Genomic DNA, 20,569 nt, shown 5'->3' with positions numbered 1-20,569 from the left:
TTCCTTCCAAGGAGTAAGCGTCTTTTAATTTCATGGCTGCAATCACCATCTGCATTGATTTTGGAGCCCAGAAAAATAAAGTCTGACACCGTTTCCACTGTGTCCCCATCTATTTGCCATGAAGTGATGGGGCCAGATGCCATGATCTTTGTTTTTTGAATGTTGAGCTTCAAGCCAACTTTTTCACTGTCCTCTTTCACTTTCATCAAGAGGCCCTTTAGTTCTTCTTCACTTTCTGCCATAAGGGTGGTGTCATCTGCATATCTGAGGTTATTGCTGTTTCTCCCGGCAATCTTGATTCCAGCTTTTGCTTCCTCCAGCCCAGCGTTTCTCATGATGTACTCTAAAGTTAAATAAGCAGGGTGACAATATACAGCCTTTTCCTATTTGGAATCAGTCTGTTGTTCCATGTCCAGATCTAACTGTTGCTTCCTGACCTGCATACAGGTTTTTCAAGAGGCAGGTCATTTGTCTTAGGCCCACTTTAAATTAATTTGTAATTGCCTACCCTCTGTAAATCATTTATTTTATCATGGCTCTTAATGTTTATTTTTCTTGGGATGATCAGATTCTTGTGTTCAGATCCACCTCCCACTTACCGGGTATAACTTTGGAGAAGTTACTTAACCTTTTTATACTTCAGTTTCTTATGTGTGAAATGGGCATAAAAATTAGTACCCCTCTTACCTAAGAACTTTGTTGTGAGAATTAAATGGATTGATATATATAAAGTGCTTAGCATAGTTCCTGATACCAGAAAAACATTCAATATGTAACAATAATAATTATTCTCAAAAGCTAAGATGATATGATTCTAGTGTATGATAATTTATCTTCTGCATTAAAAAATTATCCTTTGTTAATATATGTACTGAGAATCACCAGCCTCTGATTAGATTCCATGTGATTTTAGTTGCCATGCGATTTGTCTTATAAAAAATAAAATATTTTTTCCTCCTAATCCAACCTAGGGATGATAGAAATTTAAGAAACAAAGGCCTAATAAGTGGTGTGAAGTCACTCAGTAAAGAAGAATTGAGTGCAGAGTTATTAAACTTATCTCTGAACACAGATGTATGTCATCAGCCTTGTATATCTAAACAACAATTGAAAGCAGGTAGTATTCTTACTACAAATAATTAGAAGTATATCTTATTTTGTGTACTAAGAATATTGACAACAGTTGGAATTAATAGTAAATTTTTATTTTGTACATTTAAAGAAACCTTGTTTGGAGTATTTGCTGGCACATAAATGGTATAAATGAATGAATATTATAATGGCGATCCACAAAAAAGCATGCATTATTGCCTTCTATATATACTGTTACAAATTAATTTGAATTTTTGTCTGTACACTCATATACATTTTTATATATTTGTAATCACCATGTGCATCCTATTTTTTCCTCCACAGAAGATACCTTTTAAATTAATAGTAGCTATGAGAAATATCCATTTGAGGTAGGGAAAATAGTTTATTCTTAAAATTAGTTTCATATTCATAACTTTCTATTAACATAGTAAAACAGTAAGAGACTTGAAGGACTCTAATAGTAATGTTTGTAAATTTAAACTAATATACACATTATTTAAAAACATATCTCACCATTTCCTTCTGAGGGAAAAATAATTATTGAAGTCTTTAATAACATATGCATATGCTTCATATATTCATTAGAATATCTGCTACTTATTTGGTGCTTAGCTGACCGTTTTGGTAATAAAATTTCCTTTGTCATAATATTCTATATGGCCTTTAGAGGCAGTTACAGAATATTCTAGTTTATAGTTTTTCAAGGGAAATATGCTTTTGATTTGCTCATTGTATTACTGACATTTAAAATTTTTACTTCATAGAGATAATCCCCTTAATATTTTGAATTTTGCCATAAAGAAATTGCAGTTGTTTGCAGGTGTCAAAATAGTAATTATAATGAAATAATATAAATGAAAATAATCAAAACTAATATTAGAAGATGAAGGTGTATAGGTAGTTAAGTCACAGATTCTAGTCTTTTCAAGACAATTTGTTGATGTGAGTTATGTTTATGATTTTTGGAAGTAAACACATTTTAATCCATAGTTCTTGGTTTTCTATTATAAATATTAATAGATGCAAAGAATTATTTTAATTTTTTTAAATAATGAAAGGTTAAAATATACACATTTCTCAAATTTCTTTTTTTCCTTCAAATTTCTATTTTAGTAAAAACATTTCATTGCCTTTTGTCAAAAAGATAAAGCATTTACTAATGTAATATGTATTGCATCTAAAAACAGCTATACTAAATATTTCTAAATACTCTTTATTTATTTATTTTTGGCCATGCCACATGGATTGCAGGAGTTCCATGACCAGGGATCAAATCAGGGCCAGGGCAAATGAAAGCCAGGATTCTAACCAGTATCCCACCAGCGAACTCCCCAAAATCTTGTTTTAAAAATATTCATTTGTTCTCTAGATTCAAATACTAATTATATCCATTAAATGTTTATTATTTATGGCCAAGTACTAACTATTAATGTCCTAAATAGAGCTTGTAACTATTTGTTTTGAAGAAACAACACCTTTGAAGGAGAGCTATGAGAAAGAATCTACAAACTCTGGACTACCCGTTCTTGAAAGCATTGTATCTGATCTCGAAAGATCTCTTGGAACAGCTTTATCTTCAATATTAGAAACAGAAATGAAAATTGCTTTTGGAAACCTTTGGGTGGAGGTGATTATTTGAACGCTTAGTTAAAGGTTTCTTTTTTATTGCTAAAGATTTGTTGCCTTAATTTAAGAAATACTATTTGTATAAAATATATGTTTTATTGTAATAATCAATATCACATTAATATTTTTCTTGATGTTTTTGGAATAACTTTAAAAACTAACTGACGGACAGTTCCTAAAGATTAGGACTGTTTTTTATCATTCATTTTTTCAGTAAACAAATAGTTATTGGGTGTCTACCATTTGTCAGACACATTTCCTCCATGGAGCTTAATTGAAAGAAAATGTCTCATTTTTAGTTTATTTGAGTCAAAATGTCTAGTATAGGGAATCACCTTAGCAATATATACTCAGAAAAGGAAGTGTATATTGTGGCTTATATGATATAAGTTTGAGAATCAGAGTGTAAATTTGGTATTAGTAAAATATTTTTAATTTTCTTTAGATTCATATCTTTTCTGTAATAAGTAAACATCACATTTGGGAATAGTGGCCTTCTTAGTTTAATGTTTGTTTCCTATTCACATTTATCATTAGGAGAAAGTTTATTCCCTATCAACTATCTCTATCCCAGATATTCAGTGAGATTCTAATATTTTTCAGTGTGGCTTGATTATACTATCAAGTGTTAAACCAAGATGTTGAAGAATGATCAGATTCTAGGAAGGTTGACGTAAATTAGATTTCGTAACAGAGTCTAATAAAGTGATTGCATATGAATGATTGAAGAAAGGATGTACTGACATCTTGTAGTACTTAATGATGAGTTTTCTTTATAAACATGTCTTCATAGGAGTGTTCAGTTCAGTTCAGTTCAGTCGCTCAGTCGTGTCCGACTCTCCGCGACCCCATGAATAACAGCACGCCAGGCCCCCCTGTCCATCACCAACTCCCAGAGTTCACTCAAACTCATGTCCACAGAGTCGGTGATGCCATCCAGCCATCTCATTCTCTGCCGTCCCCTTCTCCTCCCGCTCCCAACCTTTCCCAGCATCAGAGTCTTTTCTAGTGAGTCAACTCATCGCATGAGGTGGCCAAAGTATTGCAGTTTCAGCTTTAGCATCAGTCCTTCCAATGAACACCCAGGATTGATCTCCTTTAGAATGGACTGATAGGAGTGTAGCCAGTGTCAATTATAGTTGAAAGTTCTTTTCTGTATAGATGTTTTTCTCTTGTTTTAGGAAATTAGATTTATTTTGTTGATTTCAACTTTACTGACTAGAACTGTAGTTTTTCTGATTAAAACTATACTTTCTTTTGGCACACATAGTTTCTGAAACTATAAGTATTACTACTAATGTGAATTTTATAAAAGCAGTTTTCAGTGGAATAGGCATTTTAAGATTGTGACTGGCTTTTAATAAAACATCTTTTAGTTTAAGAAGAATTCAATTATGTTTTGCATAGAAATCTATGTTGGAATTACTAAATAGGTACTTTTAAATAACAGAATAATAAATACATCAATAATGCTATTTTTCTCTAGATGCTGTACTTGAAACCTCCATGGACTCTAAAACATTTATTACAGTGCTTTAGAAAACATTGGTTGGCTGTATTTGGATTAGTTATGGAAAAGAACTTGCTCTTAACTATTGAGAGTCTATATGAAAATCTCTGTAAAGGTATGAATCTTTCATTTTGTCTTTGGAAGTGTTGTATTAAAGTCAGAATAATAGATATATCCCATGGAATGTGAAGATAAATTAATAAAAAACTTTTCAATTTGTTCTTAACCATTTACACTTTTAATTTCTTAAGGAAATTTATGGCAGCTAGATGAATGAATGGATGGAGTTCATAGAAATTGTGACTGTTCATAGTATCATTTTTGATGTTCAAATAGTTTATCAAGATTTTTACTTAAAATACATGGTTAAGGAATAGGAATCCTTTGGCTTTGGTGCATAATGAATTTTAGAACCACAAGAGATCAACTGCTTAGTTGGTAGTTCTTAAACTGTATCACACAGCCCTTCTTGAAGTGCTTCTGGAGTTGCCAGAATTTAGGGGTGGAAAGGTTGATGGAGAGCCTGATAAAAGTGTGCCTTTGGCCTTCAACCCCAACTTTTTAGCCATTCAACTTTCTTTTATTTATTTATGTAGAGAGATTCCACGTGTGATTAAAAAAGAAAAAGTTTTTCTTTTAAGAAGCAAAAGATGTGAAAAGCACTGATCTAACGGTGGGCTACAGTTTCAGTTCAGTTCAGTCACTCAGTCGTGTCCAACTCTTTGCGACCCCATGGACTGCAGCACGCCAGGTCTCCCTGTCCATCAACAACTCCCGGAATCTACCCAAACTCATGTCCATTGAGTCGGTGATGCCATCCAGCCATCTCATACTCTGCCGTCCCCTTCTCCACCTGCCCTTAATTGTTCTCAGCATCAGGGTCTTTTCAAATGAGTTAGCTCTTCGCACCAGGTGGCCAAAGTACTGGAGTTTCAGCTTCAGCATCAGTCCTTCCATTGAGCACCCAGGACTGATCTTCTTTAGGATGGACTGGTTGGATCTCCTTGCAGTCCAAGGGACTCTCAAGAGTCTTCTCCAACACCACAGTTTGAAAGCAGCAGTTCTTCGGCGCTCAGCTTTCTTTACAGTCCAACTCTCACATCCATACATGACCACTGGAAAAACCATAGCCTTGACTAGACGGACCTTTGTTGGCAAAGTAATGTCTCTCCTTTTTAATATGTTGTCTAGGTTTGTCATAACTTTCCTTCCAAGGAGTAAGCGTCTTTTAATTTCATGGCTGCAGTCACCATCTGCAGTGATTTTGGAGCCCCCAAAAATAAAGTCAGCCACTGTTTCCACTGTTTCTCCATCTATTTGCCATGAAGTGATGGGACCAGATGCCATGATCTTAGTTTTCTGAATGTTGAGCTTTAAGCCAACTTTTTCCACTCTCCTCTTTCACTTTCATCAAGAGGCTCTTTAGTTCTTCTTCACTTTCTGCCATAAGGGTGGTGTCATCTGCATATCTGAGGTTATTGATATTTTTCCTGGCAGTCTTGATTCTAGCTTGTGCTTCTTCCAGCCCAGCGTTCCTCATGATGTACTCTGCATATAAGTTAAATAAGCAGGGTAACAATATACAGCCTTGACATACTCCTTTTCCTATTTGGAACCAGTCCGTTGTTCCATGTCCAGTTCTAACTGTTGCTTCCTGACCTGCATACAGGTTTCTCAAGAGGCAGGTCAGGTGGTCTGGTATACCCATCTCTTTCACAATTTTCCAGTTTATTGTGATCCGCAGTCAAACGCTTTGGCATAGTCAATAAAGCAGAAATAGATGTTTTTCTGGCACTCTCTTGCTTTTTCAATGATCCAACGGATGTTGGCAATTTGATCTCTGGTTCCACTGCCTTTTCTAAAACCAGCTTGAACATCAGGAAGTTCACGGTGCACATATTGCTGAAGCCTGGCTTGGAGAATTTTGAGCATTACTTGGCTAGCGTTTTTATGGGCTACAGTTTATGGGGTCGCAAAAGAGTCCAACATGACTTAGTGACTAAATAAATATTATTAAAGTCTGTGTTTTATCATTAAGGAAACTAGCTTTGAGAGAGTAAGTTATTTGTCCAGAGTAAACAGCTCCATTTATTTTGCTGTACCTTTAAAAAGGAAAGTATAAACCATTGTTAGGATGTTCAGTTAGTTCTTGACTTTATCAAACTCTTCATGAAGTAATCTATTTTGTATATTAATTATATCCTGTCTACTTTTTAACTGAGTATAGATGGGCCTTTAAATGACCACCTGAGTACAAGAGAGTTTAAGTTAGGCTTAAAGGTACAAGAGCCAGATAGTGAAGAAGAATAAAAGAGATATTTTTACTATAAAACATGCGCAAACAATTATTGCAGTACTTGAACACAGATTTAACACTAAGCTTCCTAGCAGCTAAGATAAAACAAAAACATTCTATGACGGATATACCACTTCTCTTTTCCTCTGTAGTGTAAACTCTGAAAATGTTTTATATCTTTATAAATTTTCCCAGGGAACTTAAAGTTCCTAATCAATACTTTATGACATATATGTAGTAGATGTTGCATGAATATTTATTTTTTAAAGTTACTGATTTTTAAAATAAAGATACACTTTCCAGGCATTGACCTTTAACTAGAAAATATTTATTAAGGGTATTATTATTAAGGAATGACATATTGAACATCTTCAAAGCATTTTAAAAGATATATAGAAACTGTGTTCATATCTGTTACTAGGGACATAATTTTGTTGCTTCTGTCAAAAGAGGAAATCCATAAACCGTGTGTGATCTTAAGTAAGACTTGGTTTCAAAAATGGGATATTAGTTGCCACCTTCCATTTGTCTGTTTTCCAGGGATGGGCAGTTTTTTTGTGCTTATTTGGAACTTAGAGGTAGTAGTCAGTAGTTCTATTTTTCTCTAATAACAAGAGAAGTGAAGAGATATGACCGTTCCTTTCATTAAAAACTCATTTGGAGGTTTATTGTGTAATCATAATTTATTGATCTTTGATCTAGAAGAATCAGATGCCTAATGTTTACTGACTTGTGAATGATATGTACTAGACTCATAAAAATGCCTTCTGCTCTAAAATAATTTTGAATTAGAAAAGATTACAGGTAATTTTGTTTATAATCTTTTAATAGTATCTGCAGCTGTTGAATTATACGTGTGTTTAACTTTCTGTACCAAGCATGTCACTTTAGATCAATTCTTAGAAAATTATGTAGAAAATGAGTAGTAGCTTTTTCTGACTTCATTGTCAATATTAATTTTAACGTAAATAATTACTGACCTTATGTAAACATTGAATTATTTCAGCCTTGTAGTTTTTTTTATGCTTTGTCTGAATACTGAATTGATCATTGACATTATACTTTTGCCTTAATCTTTAGTAAATAATTCTTTTAAGATGAAATAAAATTATTCATTTAAGGATTTCAGCCCTATCAAGCATAGACTACACTGGAGAAGCACCATTAAAAGAAGTTGTGCCCAACTGCCTCCTCTAAGGAGATTTACCTCCTTTCTGTCCTTGTAGCATCTCTTATCTCTAATTTTCCCACCGGAATTTGAACTAGTCTTTGATTTTAAAAATAACTGAAAGTGTTTTGTAAGGAGGTGCACTGTTTGCTTGATAAAAGGGTAGCCAGAAGCTTGGCTATAACCATCACATTAGATCAGAATTTCAGAATATTGAGTAATTAATTATGAAAATCCACTTTTTATTTTCATTTAACCTTTTGGTATTTCACAAGCAAATATTTGTTATGTAAGTTATACAGAAAAACTATTTTTTTTAACTCACAGTGCCAGTGTTTCAGAATAAAATTGAATTTCTGAAGCTGTGAACCTAAAAGAAAACAAAGCAAACACATTGCATTGTGGTTATTTTAAATGCCTTTGAAAACTGTTATGCAGTATTCTATCTTAATAATAGAGATAATTTTTTCTATTCTGAATTTTGGTAACATTAGAAAGTTGTTTAACTTCATTGTTCATAACTTTGAATCTTTGAAATTATTGTCACCACTTCTAATTGGTTTGAGAATTTAATGTAATTGGTTTGAGAATTTAATGTAAGTTTAGTTCCTTGAGACAAAAGTGTTACATCTTTAAATTATTACCTGTAGATTAAGTCACTTTGCTAATTTAAGGGGGAAAAATTCTATTAGCTTCTTTTGCCCATGTTGTTTATTTTTCGCTGAAATTGTATTGTGTCCAGAGAGAACACATTTTCAATAAATCTGGTATTAGTTTCATGTGATGGGATTTGAAGATAAATCACTACATGATAACTGAGTTGATTATGAAAGGTACTGCATATAATTTAAGTGCTTACCACCAAAATGTGACACTGTGATGTCTCAAGAGTAATCCGTATACAAACAACCTCAGTTTTGAAAATCTGTAGTTTGACTCAGATTTGTTTGGTGATTATCTCTTTTGAAGAGTATAACATTCTTTCGTTTTACTGTTAATTTTTAAAAATGGAAGTATAATTGGAGTATAGTTGATTTACAATGTTGTGTTAGTTTCTGGTATGCAGCATAATGATTCAGTTACATATATATGCATATTCTTTACATTGTGGTTTATTGAAGGGTATTGAATATAGTTCCCTATGCTATACAGTAGGGCCTTGTTATTTGTCTATTTTGTATATAGTAACTTGTGCATTTCACTTTTACTTTGAAGTTGACCTTTTTGAGGGAAATTTTGAAATCTGAATATAGTCTCAGTATCCACAAGGAATTGGTTCTAGGACCCCTGAGGATAGCAGAATTCTCCATGCGCAATTCCCTTGTATAAAATGGCATAGTATTTGTATATAACTTACACATATTTTCCTATATACTTTGAATCATCTCTAGATTACTTGTAATACCTAATACAATGTAAATGCTGTGTAAATAGGTGCCAGTGCACAGCAAATTCATGTTTTGCTTTTAGGAACATTATATAACTTTTTTTGCCCAAATACTTTTGATCTATAGTTGATAGAAACCGTACATGTGAACACTTATGGATATGGAAGGCCAGCTTCACAGAATGCCAGAATCAACTCCAAGAACTTTGTCTAAAACTAAGTCTCATTATGGCTTTTTACACCAGAGAGATAAATTAGGAGCCTGTAGATGTAAATGTATATTCTCTTTAAATTTCTTAATTATTATTAGATTGATTTTCCAAAAGCATTTTTGTGTTGTATACTCATTCTTACATATTTTTTCCTGCTTAATTTTCTGTTACCAGCTAACAAAGCAGTGGATTTTACAACAGTGAAATTCCTGCTTCAGGATTCTAAAAGTTTGCTACATGCTTTCAGTACAAGGTCAAATTATGATGGTATTCTTCCACAGGCCTTTGCTCAAGTAAACAAACTACTCCAAACATTTGCAGAGGTAAGATACCTTTAGAACGCCATTTAGAGTAATCATATATGTTATAAGAATGTATTTATCAGACAACAGTAGGTAGGAAATTTAACTTACTCTAACATACTAAAAGCATTAAGTAAATATTAAGTGAATTGAATGGAGACTGAACAATCCTTATTACAAGTTATAAAATACTCATACTCCTATGGAAGCAGTGTCACAGCAGTTGTTGGGATTTCATATTGTTTCATTTATGAATAGAAGAGAACTATGCATTGTTGCTTTATTACTTATTTTTCAGTGCTCCTGACCAGTGGATCACAGCGTGCATCAAAATACTTTAAAAAAATTTTTAAGCATGCAGATGCCGTGCCCCTTAATGAGTAAAATTTCTGTCAGAGGTGCCCAGAAGTGTTTTTGTTCTTGATTCATGTTTTATTTTGAAATAACTTCAAACTTACAAAAAATTTACAAGAGTAACTTAAAGAATTCTCATATGTGTCCTTTACCCCCATTTCCCAGTGTTAACCTTTTATCACATTTGCTTTTATTATTTTCTGTCTTCTACCTACCAGTCTACTTATCTATCCAGAATATTTTTTTCTAAATTATTTAAGAGTATGTTGCAGATATTATCCTCTTTTACCCCTAAATATTTCCATATGTATATATTTCCTAATGAATAAGGATATCTTATATAACTAGTGTAATTAGTCAGGAAATTAATATTGACATAATCCAATTATCTAACCTACAGACTGTATTCAAACTTTGCCAGTTGACCTACCAATTTTTTAACAGGCCTCCTCATGTGATTCTTATGCAGTTTGCCTAGCACTGATGCCTTTTTGCCCCTTTAAAATAACTATGAGTTTTTTCCCTAGTAATACTGTATTTCTAGAGTCTTCTGATTTCAAATCTGTAAAATTCAGGTCATTTTATATGCCTGAAACAGTTCAAAAAACTCAGCATCACAATTACATCGTTAGATATCAATGATACTTTCATCTAATGTGTATATATATATATATATATGTGTGTGTGTGTGTGTGTGTGATATCTTTTTTTCCGTTGAGCTATTGAATTGGCCAGGTTTTCCTCTGGTTTTTTTCTGGTAACATAGGCCCCGGTACCTATGAAATAATGAAAGGATTAGATGTTACTAAACTTAGTCATAATTACTGAGGAAAGAATTTAACTTGCTTAAGACTAAAAGAAGCATCTTTTTGATAAACTAACAGGAAATATATGTTATTTCTTGAGGAAAGAATTGATTTAAGGGATGAATAATCTTTTGGTTTAAGATGACCAAACCATTGGTACTTATTCTTTTAAATGGCAAGTGTTACTTTTAGAATCTTCAGTAGGGAAGAATGGACCTGGAAATTTAGGAGTTGCAGCTTGAATATTTTAATTGAATTGTGTAGGGAGAGCACATTATCCTTTCCCTCACAGAACTGAGCCCTTAAACTCCATCTTTAGTGAAACAACAATGGTGAACAAGATGGAAAGTTTAGGATACTTACAGTCTTAGCAGCCTTTGAATTAAAATTATTGAGAATAAAAAAATTAGAAATGATTAAGATAAAAATGATATCAAGATTCTTTTATCAGTTGGAAACCTAGCCATGGGAATTTTCTTCCATGAAAAGTTTGATATTAAAATCTAGTGTTGTTTGTTGCATAATTGTATGCCTGTTATATATTGCCCACTTGTAAACATATTGGCTTGTTATTTAGTAAGTTATTTATTCTTGGATCCTGATTTTCTAGTTGTCCCATTAGCAAGAGATTCAAGAAGACAGGGGACAAAAAATCTAGTATTCTCTTTAGTGCTTTTCCCTCAACATTAAGCATTAGTCTGATTGTTTGAAACAACCTGTGTTTTTTCCACAGTTCAGTTCAGTTCAGTTCAGTTCAGTCGCTCAGTTGTGTCCGACTCTTTGCGACCCCATGAATCACAGCACACCAGGCCTCCCTGTCCATCACCAACTCCCAGAGTTCGAGCTTTCAAGTATTGCTTTATTTTCGTGTTTGAAACAATTCATTGTCTAAGTCAGCCAAGAATATTGTGATTTAGCTTGGGCTTTTAAAATGCATTTTCAATAGCAGTTATTTTGTAGAATGCATCTGATTTATGACCTGAATACTTAGTTATGTGTCACTAACTTGAACAACAAAAAGAAAGAGATTACCTCCAGGAATAGAATATCTAAGTATAGTAACTGTAAAAAAAAAAAAAATCCCCCTTATCTTAATTTACCAAGTATAGAAAATCAGGAAAAGAGAAATATTCATTATTCATTTGATTCTGAGAAACCAAAATGGAAAGTTAAGTAATGTCATTTTCCAAATTTTTATATAAATGGAGTAGAGGAAAGGATATATATTTTCTCTCTTATGAACCTTTTAACATCATAAAAAAAAAAAAAAAAAAGACTTGCCCTTCCAGAATGATAGACTATTTAAAATAAGTCTTTTTAGCTTCCCTGGTGGCTCAGAGGTTAAAGCGTCTGCCTCCAATGCGGGAGACCCGCGTTCAATCCCTGGGTCGGGAAGATCCCCTGGAGAAGGAAATGGTAACCCACTCCAGTATTCTTGCCTGGAGAATCCCATGGACGGAGAAGCCTGGTAGGCTACAATCCACGGGGTCGCAAAGAGTCGGACACGACTGAGTGACTGAACGGAACGAACGGAATAAACTTTAGACTTACGTGCCTCAGACTTCCCATCCTGACTGGTTGTGTTTTAAATTTCTGGTTATTTAACCTCTCAGAACCTTGCTGCTGCTGCTGCTGCTGCTAGGTCACTTCAGTCGTGTCCGACTCTGTGTGACCCTGTAGATGGCAGCCCACCAGGCTCCGCCATCCCTGGGATTCTCCAGGCAAGAACACTGGAGTGGGTTGCCATTTCCTTCTCCAATGTGTGAAAGTGAAAAGTGAAAGTGAAGTCGCTCAGTCTTCTCCGACTAGTAGTGACCCCATGGACTGTAGCCCACCAGGCTCCTCTGTCCATGGGATTTTCCAGGCAGGAGTACTGGAGTGGCTTGCCATTGCCTTCTCCGCTCAGAGCCTTAATCCCTTCTTTTATAAGAAAGAGTATAATAATCGCTGCCTTAGAACTGTCATGAGAATTAAATTAATATTTGTAGAGCCTAGCACATAGTAAGTGCTGTGTAAGTGTTTGATAAAGCAGCCTATTTGTATGTTGCATACACTTCTGTTTGAGAGCTGAGGAAAAGCATTATGTAATGATTAAACACATTTATCTCAGAATTCATATTTCCATTCGTGTGTATTTATGAAGTTCATAATTAATGTAAACAGGCAGTTTTCTTCCTTCCTGAAAAGAAATAAAAGGGTAGTATTTACCTTTATGAGCTGGAGAGAGAATATAACCACATTCATAGACTACTAAAAGTCAGATTCTGTTCATGCCTCTTACCAGCTATGTGACCCTGCATAACTTATTTATCCTTTCTTTACCTCAATAAAATGTAGATAAGATTGTATCTCCTTCATAGAGTAATTGTGAGGATTAAATGAGCTAAATAGATACAAAGTTCTTAGAACATCCCGATGCATAAGAAATGCTCAGTAACTATCAACTGTTGTTACAGTTTTGGAAATTTCCTTGTTTTAAAATTTGATAAGGTTGAAGCTGATGTTTAAAATCATACTTTTATCAACAAAGGAAACCTGGAGAAACAGTGATTTTAAGTTCACAAAGATGTTGTAGACGAGCCAAGTCAACACACTCAATTAACTCATAGTTATTTCCATTCTATCATAGGTATTTTTCACCGAAATTAATATTTTCTCCCAGGGTGATTTTTTTTTTAAGAAAATATCACTTGAATCAGTGGTATTGCCTTTTCACACTGTTTAGAAATATGCTCAGATCTGTTCTTAAATACTTTTAATTGGTCGTGCTATTTACTGCACCATCTCCTTCCATCAGCTACCAAACTTCTTAAAAGAGCAGTATATAACCATTGTTCCCATTTCTTTGCTCACTTATTTCTTAATCCCTTACAAGTAGAATTCTACTTCTATACTCTGTAATAAATAAATTGGAAATACTGTTTCATATAAATGGAAAAGAAAAAAATTTTTTAGCTCTGATTCTATTCTGGTAATATTCTGTACATAATCAAGGACAAAGGATAAATAGCATTTCCAAGAAAGGCAGAACATTTGTAATCTAAAATTGGCATTCTTTCTCTCTCACTTACTAGTGAAGGACTAGCTGCATATTATGTAATTCTTATTTCCCCAGGTCAAGACAAAACTTAAGCAAAATTCTTCAAAAAATACATCGGGTAAAAACCAGGAAGATAATTCTCTTTTGAAGTCTGATAAGCAAGAAATCACCGTTTTCTCCGGTTCTAATCCTCCCCAACCCAGCAGGCATCAAGAAATCTGGTCTATCCTAGAGAATGTTTGGATTACACTGTGTCAAAACAGGTACTAAATTAACAAGAATTTCTGAGTTTCAGGGGTTTCCATTATTGCTAGTGTTCATTAAATAGTATTTGGGTTGTGAATTTTTTTTTTAAACTACAAAATGTCTTATTTTTTTAAAAATTGTGTTTGTTTGTTTATTCACTTTTGGTTGTGCTGGGTCTTTGTTGCTACTTGGGCTTTTCTGTAGTTGTGACGAGCAGGGTTTACTCTAGTTGCGATGGTCAGGCTTCTCATTGCTTCTTTTTTTGCAGAGCACAGGATGTGGGGTGCATGGGCTTCTGTAATTGTGGTTCCCAGGCTCTGGAGCACAGGCTCAATAGTTGTGGTGCATGGGCTTAGTTGCTCCACAGCATGTGGGATTCTTCTGGATCAAGGATGGACCTGTGTCTCTTGCATTGGGAAATGGGTTCTTTACTACTGAGCCACCAGGGAAGCCCTGGTTTGTGACTTTAGCAATACAGTTTGTACTAGATTATTTTATGAGGGCCTTTTGTCAAATTATACCTGAGAGGTAGTGCTGCTTAAATAGGGGCTCATAATTATCTGGAGAGGGTAAAAAATATATATGGTTAGGTTCTCTTATTAGAAATTCTAATTCAGTAGCACAGGGCTTCCATGGTGGCTCAGCTGGTAAATAATCCACCTGCAGTGTGCGAGACCTGGATTCAGTCTCTGGGTTGGAAAGATGCCCTGTAGAAGGGACAGTTACCCACTCCAGTATTCTAGCCTGGAGAATTCCATGGACCGAGGATCCTGGCAGGCTACAGTCCATGGGTCACAAAGAGTCAGACAAGACTAAGCAACTTTCAACCTGGAGGGAAGATGGCGGAGGAATAGGACAGGGAGACTACTTTCTCCCCCACAAATTCATCAAAAGAACATTTGAACGCTGAGTAAATTCCACAAAACAACTTCTGAATGCTGGCAGAGGACATCAGGCACCCAAAAAGCAGCCCATTGTCTTCGAAAGAAGGTAGGAAATAATATGAAAGATAAAAAGAGAGACAAAAGAGGTAGGGACGGAGATCTGTCCTGGGAAAGGAGGCTTAAAAAAGACACAAGTTTCCAAACACCAGGATACTCAACTGGTGAGTCTGTGACGAGCCTTGGAACCTCAGAGGGCGACATAACTGGGAGGAAAAATAAATAAAGAATCAAAGCCCACAGATTATGTGCCCAACAGTAACTCCCAGTGGAGAAGCAGTGCAGATGCCCGCATCCCCCACTAACAAGCGGGGGCTGGGCAGGGAGGCGCGGGCTGCATTGCTTAGAGTAAGGACCAGGCCTGAATGCACCGAGGGCAATCTAAAACTAACTGGAGATAGCAAAGCAGACTGTGGGATAGCTACCCCATGAAAGGTGAAAATCCCTAACCTAAGACACCGCCAGACCTGCTCACAGAGCAAAGGACTGTATAGAGCTCCCGGCTGTGGATAGCTCATCCCCCATCCCCCACCAAGACAGGCAGGGGAGGGCTTCCAGAGCCGGAAGGGGGCAATCACAGCCCCAGAGAGGCATTATCTACCGAATTGCAAGCAGGCTTCATTGCTAACCAAGACTTCTTGGGATTCTGGCCAGTTGACATCTGCTTGAGAAAGTGCTCCGGTTGTACACCCAGAGAACCGAGCAGCAGGGACCTGGGAGGTGATATGTTGCAGCAACCATGCTTGCCAAACACCTGGTTACCTGAGCTGCTCCGACCAGGGAAGGGCACAAAACGCAGGCCCAACCAAATCTGCGCCTTTGTCGAGTACCCGAGTACCTGAACCTGAATGGCTTTAACCTGGAAAGTACATGCAACCCAGGGCCCACCTCAGACAGTTCCCAGCAGAGCAACCTAGAGCCTGTGCAGTGTAGACTGGGACAGCACACACGCCGTGAGTGGGGGCAAACCCAGTGTGGCTGAGACACTGCGAGCACTCCCCACAGACGCCAGGGTTATTTGTTTGCAGCGTTCCTCCATCCCCACAGCACGACTGAACAAGTGAGCCTTTAAAAGTGTCCACCACCGCCCCCTAGTGTCAGGGTGGAAATTAAACACTGAAGAGACCAGCAAACAGAAGAAGCTAAAACAGGGGGAACCACCTTGGAAGTGACAGGTGGAGAAGTCTTGAGGCTACTGCAAGAATAAGACTGAAAACCAGAGGCAGGAGGCTTAAGTCCAAATCCTGAGAACAGCAGAGAACTCCTGACTCCAGGGAACATTAATTGATAGGAACTCATCAAATGCCTCCATACCTACACTGAAACCAAGCACCACCCAAAGGCCAACAAGTTCCAGAGCAAGACATACCATGCAAATTCTCCAGCAACACAGGAACATAGCCCTGAGCTTCAATATACAGGCTGCCCAAAGTCACTCCAAACCCACTGACATCTCATAACTCATTACTGGACACTTCATTGCACTTCAGAGAAAAGAAATCCAGTTCCACCCACCAGAACACTGACACAAGCTTCCCTAACCAGGAAACCTTGACAAGCCACCCATCCAGCACCACCCACAGCGAGGAAACTCCACGATAAAAACTCCACAAACTGCCAGAATACGGGAAAGGCCACCCCAAACACAGCAATATAAACAAGATGAAAAGGCAGAGAAATACCCAGCAAGTAAAGGAGCAGGATAAATGGCTACCAAACCAAACAAAAGAGGAAGAGATAGGGAACCTATCTGATAAAGAATTCTGAATAATGATAGTGAAAATGACCCAAAATCTTGAAAACAAAATGGAGTTACAGATAAATAGCTTAGAGACAAGGATTGAGAAGATGCAGGAAAGGTTTAACAACGGCCTAGAAGAAATAAAAAAGAGTCAATATATAATGAATAATGCAATAAATGATATCCAAAACACTCTGGAGGGAACCAACAGTAGAATAAGAGGCAGAAGATAGGACAAGTAGGATAGAAGACAGAATGGTAGAAATAAATGAAACAGAGAGGAGAAAAGAAAAATGAATTAAAAGAAATGAGGACAGTCTCAGAGACCTCTGGGACAATGTTAAACGCCCCAACATTCGAATCATAGGAGTCCCAGAAGAAGACAAAAAGAAAGACCATGAGAAAATACTTGAGATAATAGTTGAAAACTTCTGTAAAATGGGGAAGGAAATAATCACCCAAGCCCAAGAAACCCAGAAAGTCCCAAACAGGATAAACCCAAGGCAAAACACCCCAGGACACATATTAGTCAAATTAACAAAGATAAAATACAAAGAACAAATATTAAAAGCAGCAAGGGAAAAACAACAAATAACACCAAGGGGATTCCCATAAGGATAACAACTGATCTTTCAATAAGAAACTCTTCAGGCCAGGAGGGAATGGCAGGATGTACTTAAAATGATGAAAGAAAATAACCTACAGCCCAGATTACCCTACCCAGCAAGGATCTCATTCAAATATGAAGGAGAAATTAAAAGCATTCAGTTCAGTTCAGTCGCTCAGTCGTATCTGACTCTTTGCGACCCCTTTGTGAATCACAGCACACCAGGCCCAAAAGCTTTACAGACAAGCAAAAGCTGAGAGAATTCACCATCACCAAACCAGCTCTCCAACAAATGCTAAAGGATCTTCTCTAGACAGGAAACACAGAAAGGGTGTATAAGCTCGAATCCAAAACAATAAAGTAAATGGCAATGGGATCATACTTATCAATAATTACCTTAAAATGTAAATGGGTTGAATGCCCCAACCAAAAGACAAAGGCTGGCTGAATGGGTACAAAAACAAGACCCCTATATATGTTGTCTACAAGAGACTCACCTCGAAACAAGGGACACATACAGACTGAAAGTGAAGGGCTGGAAAAAGATATTCCACACAAATAGAGACCAAAAGAAAGCAGGAGTAGCAATACTCATATCAGATAAAATAGACTTTAAAACAAAGGCTGTGAAAAGAGACAAAGAAAAGCACTACATAATGATCAAAGGATCAATCCAAGAAGAAGATATAACAATTATATATGCACCCAACATAGGAGCACCACAATATATAAGACAAATGCTAACAAGTATGAAAGGGGAAATCAACAATAACACAATAATAGTGAAAGACTTTAATACCCCACTCACACCTATGGATAGATCAGAAACTGAACAGAAAATTAACAAGGAAACACAAACTTTGAATGATACTATAGACCAGTTAGACTTAATTGATATCATAGGAGATTTCATCCCAAAACAATGAATTTCACCTTTTTCTCAAGCACACACGGATCCTTCTCCAGGATAAATTACATCCTGGGCCATAAGTCAAGCCTTGGTAAATTCAAAAAAATTGAAATCATTCCAAGCATCTTTTCTGACCACAATGCAGTAAGATTAGATCTCAATTACAGGAGAAAAACTATTAAAAATCCCAACATATGGAGGCTGAACAACACGCTGCTGAATAACCAACAAATCACAGAAGAAATCAAAAAAGGAATCAAAATATGCATAGAAATGAATAAAAATGAAAACTCAACAACCCAAAACCTATGGGACACTGTAAAAGCAGTACTAAGGGGAAGGTTCATAACAGTACAGGCATACCTCAAGAAACAAGAAAAAAGTCAACTAAATAACCTAACTTTATACCTAAAGCAACTAGAAAAGGAAGAAATGAAGAACCCCAGGGTTAGTAGAAGGAAAGAAATCTTAAAAATTAGGGCAGAAATAAATGCAAAAGAAACAAAAGAGACCATAGCAAAAATCAACAAAGCCAAAACCTGGTTCTTTGAGAAGATAAATAAAATTGACAGACCATTAGCCAGACTCATCAAGAAACAAAGGGGAGAAATCAAATCAATAAAATTAGAAATGAAAATGGAGAGATCACAATAGACAACACAGAAATACAAAGGATCATAAAAGACTACTATCAGCAACTATATGCCAATAAAATGGATAACTTGGAAGAAATGGACAAATTCTTAGAAAAGTACAACTTTCCAAAACTGAACCAGGAAGAAATAGAGAATCTTTTCAGACCCATCACAAGCACAGAAATTGATACTGTAATCAGAAATCTTCCAGCAAACAAAAGCCCAGGACCAGACGGCTTCACAGATGAATTCTACCAAAAATTTAGAGACGAGCTAACACCTATCCTACTCAAACTCTTCCAGAAAATTGCAGAGGAAGGTAAACTTCCAACTCATTCTATGAGGCCACCATCACCCTAATACCAAAACCTGACAAAGATGCCACATAAAAAGAAAACTACAGGCCAGTATCACTGATGAACATAGATGCAAAAAATCCTTAACAAAATTCTAGCATTCAGAATCCAACAACACATTAAAAAGATCATACATCATGACCAAGTGGGCTTTATCCCAGGGATGCTAGGATTCTTCAATATCCGCAAATCAATCAATGTAATACACCACATTAACAAATTGAAAAATGAAAACCATATGATTATCTCAATAGATGCAGAGAAAACCTTTGACAAAATTCAACATGCATTTATGATAAAAACCCTCCAGAAAGCAAGAATAGAAGGAACATACATCAACATAATAAAAGCTATATATGACAAAACCAGAGCAAACATTATCCTCAGTGATGAAAAATTGAAAGCATTTCCCCTAAAATCAGGAACAAGACAAGGGTGCCCACTCTCACCACTGCTATTCAACATAGTTTTGGAAGTTTTGGCCACAGCAATCAGAGCAAAAAAATAAATAAAAGGAATTCAAATTAGAAAAGAAGAAGTAAAACTCTCACTGTTTGCAGATGACATGATCCTCTACACAGAAAACCCTAAAGACTCCACCAGAAAATTACTAGAGCCAATCAGTGGATATAGTAAAGTTGCAGGATATAAAATCAACACACAGAAATCCCTTGCATTCCTATACACTAATAATGAGAAAATAGAAAATTAAGGAAACAATTCCATTATCCATTGCAATGAAAAGAATAAAATACTTAGGAATATATCTACCTAAAGAAACAAAAGACCTATATATAGAAAACTATAAAACACTGGTGAAAGAAATCAGAGAGGACACTAATAGATGGAGAAATATACCATGTTCATGGATTGGAAGAATCAGTATAGTGAAAATGAGTATACTACCCAAAGCAATCTATAGATTCAATGCAATCGCTATCAAGCTACCAACGGTAATTTTCACAGATCTAGAACCAATAATTTCACAATTTATATGGAATACAAAAAGCCTTAAATAACCAAAGCAATCTTGAGAAAGAAGAATGGAACTGGAGGGATCAACCTGCCTGACTTCAGGCTCTACTACAAAGCCACAGTCATCAAGACAGTATGGTACTGGCACAAAGACAGAAATATAGATCAATGGAACAAAATAGAAAGCCCAGCGATAAATCCATGCACCTATGGACACCTTATCTTTGACAAAGTAGGCAAAAATATACAATGGAGAAAAAACAATCTCTTTAACAAGTGGTGCTGAGAAAACTGGTCGACCACTTGCAAAAGAATGAAACTAGAACACTTTCTAACACCATACACAAAAATAAACTCAAAAT

General features: G+C 35.9%; 1 protein-coding gene across 7 annotated transcripts in view; it reads left to right on the top strand.

Moving 5' to 3' along the window:
* SWT1 (SWT1 RNA endoribonuclease homolog) overlaps nucleotides 1-20,569 on the top strand; it is a 108,493-nt gene that overhangs the window by 36,198 nt on the left and 51,726 nt on the right. For all 7 annotated transcript variants that reach the window (XR_008685040.2, XM_055419102.2, XM_055419098.2 and 4 more), the window contains 5 exons: nucleotides 972-1,117; nucleotides 2,562-2,722; nucleotides 4,208-4,346; nucleotides 9,469-9,617; nucleotides 13,872-14,059. Coding sequence is in view for 6 of the 7 variants with exons in the window: in XM_055419102.2 (XP_055275077.2) it covers nucleotides 972-1,117; nucleotides 2,562-2,722; nucleotides 4,208-4,346; nucleotides 9,469-9,617; nucleotides 13,872-14,059 (783 nt within the window). In the remaining variant the exon portion in view is untranslated. The remainder of the gene's footprint in view (nucleotides 1-971; nucleotides 1,118-2,561; nucleotides 2,723-4,207; nucleotides 4,347-9,468; nucleotides 9,618-13,871; nucleotides 14,060-20,569) is intronic.

The sequence above is a fragment of the Moschus berezovskii genome, chromosome 17 (genome assembly GCF_049115385.1).
Source record: "Moschus berezovskii isolate FMDL1 chromosome 17, NW_MosBer_1.0, whole genome shotgun sequence".
Lineage (NCBI taxonomy): Eukaryota > Metazoa > Chordata > Mammalia > Artiodactyla > Moschidae > Moschus > Moschus berezovskii.
This window is presented reverse-complemented; position numbering and strand designations above follow the sequence as displayed.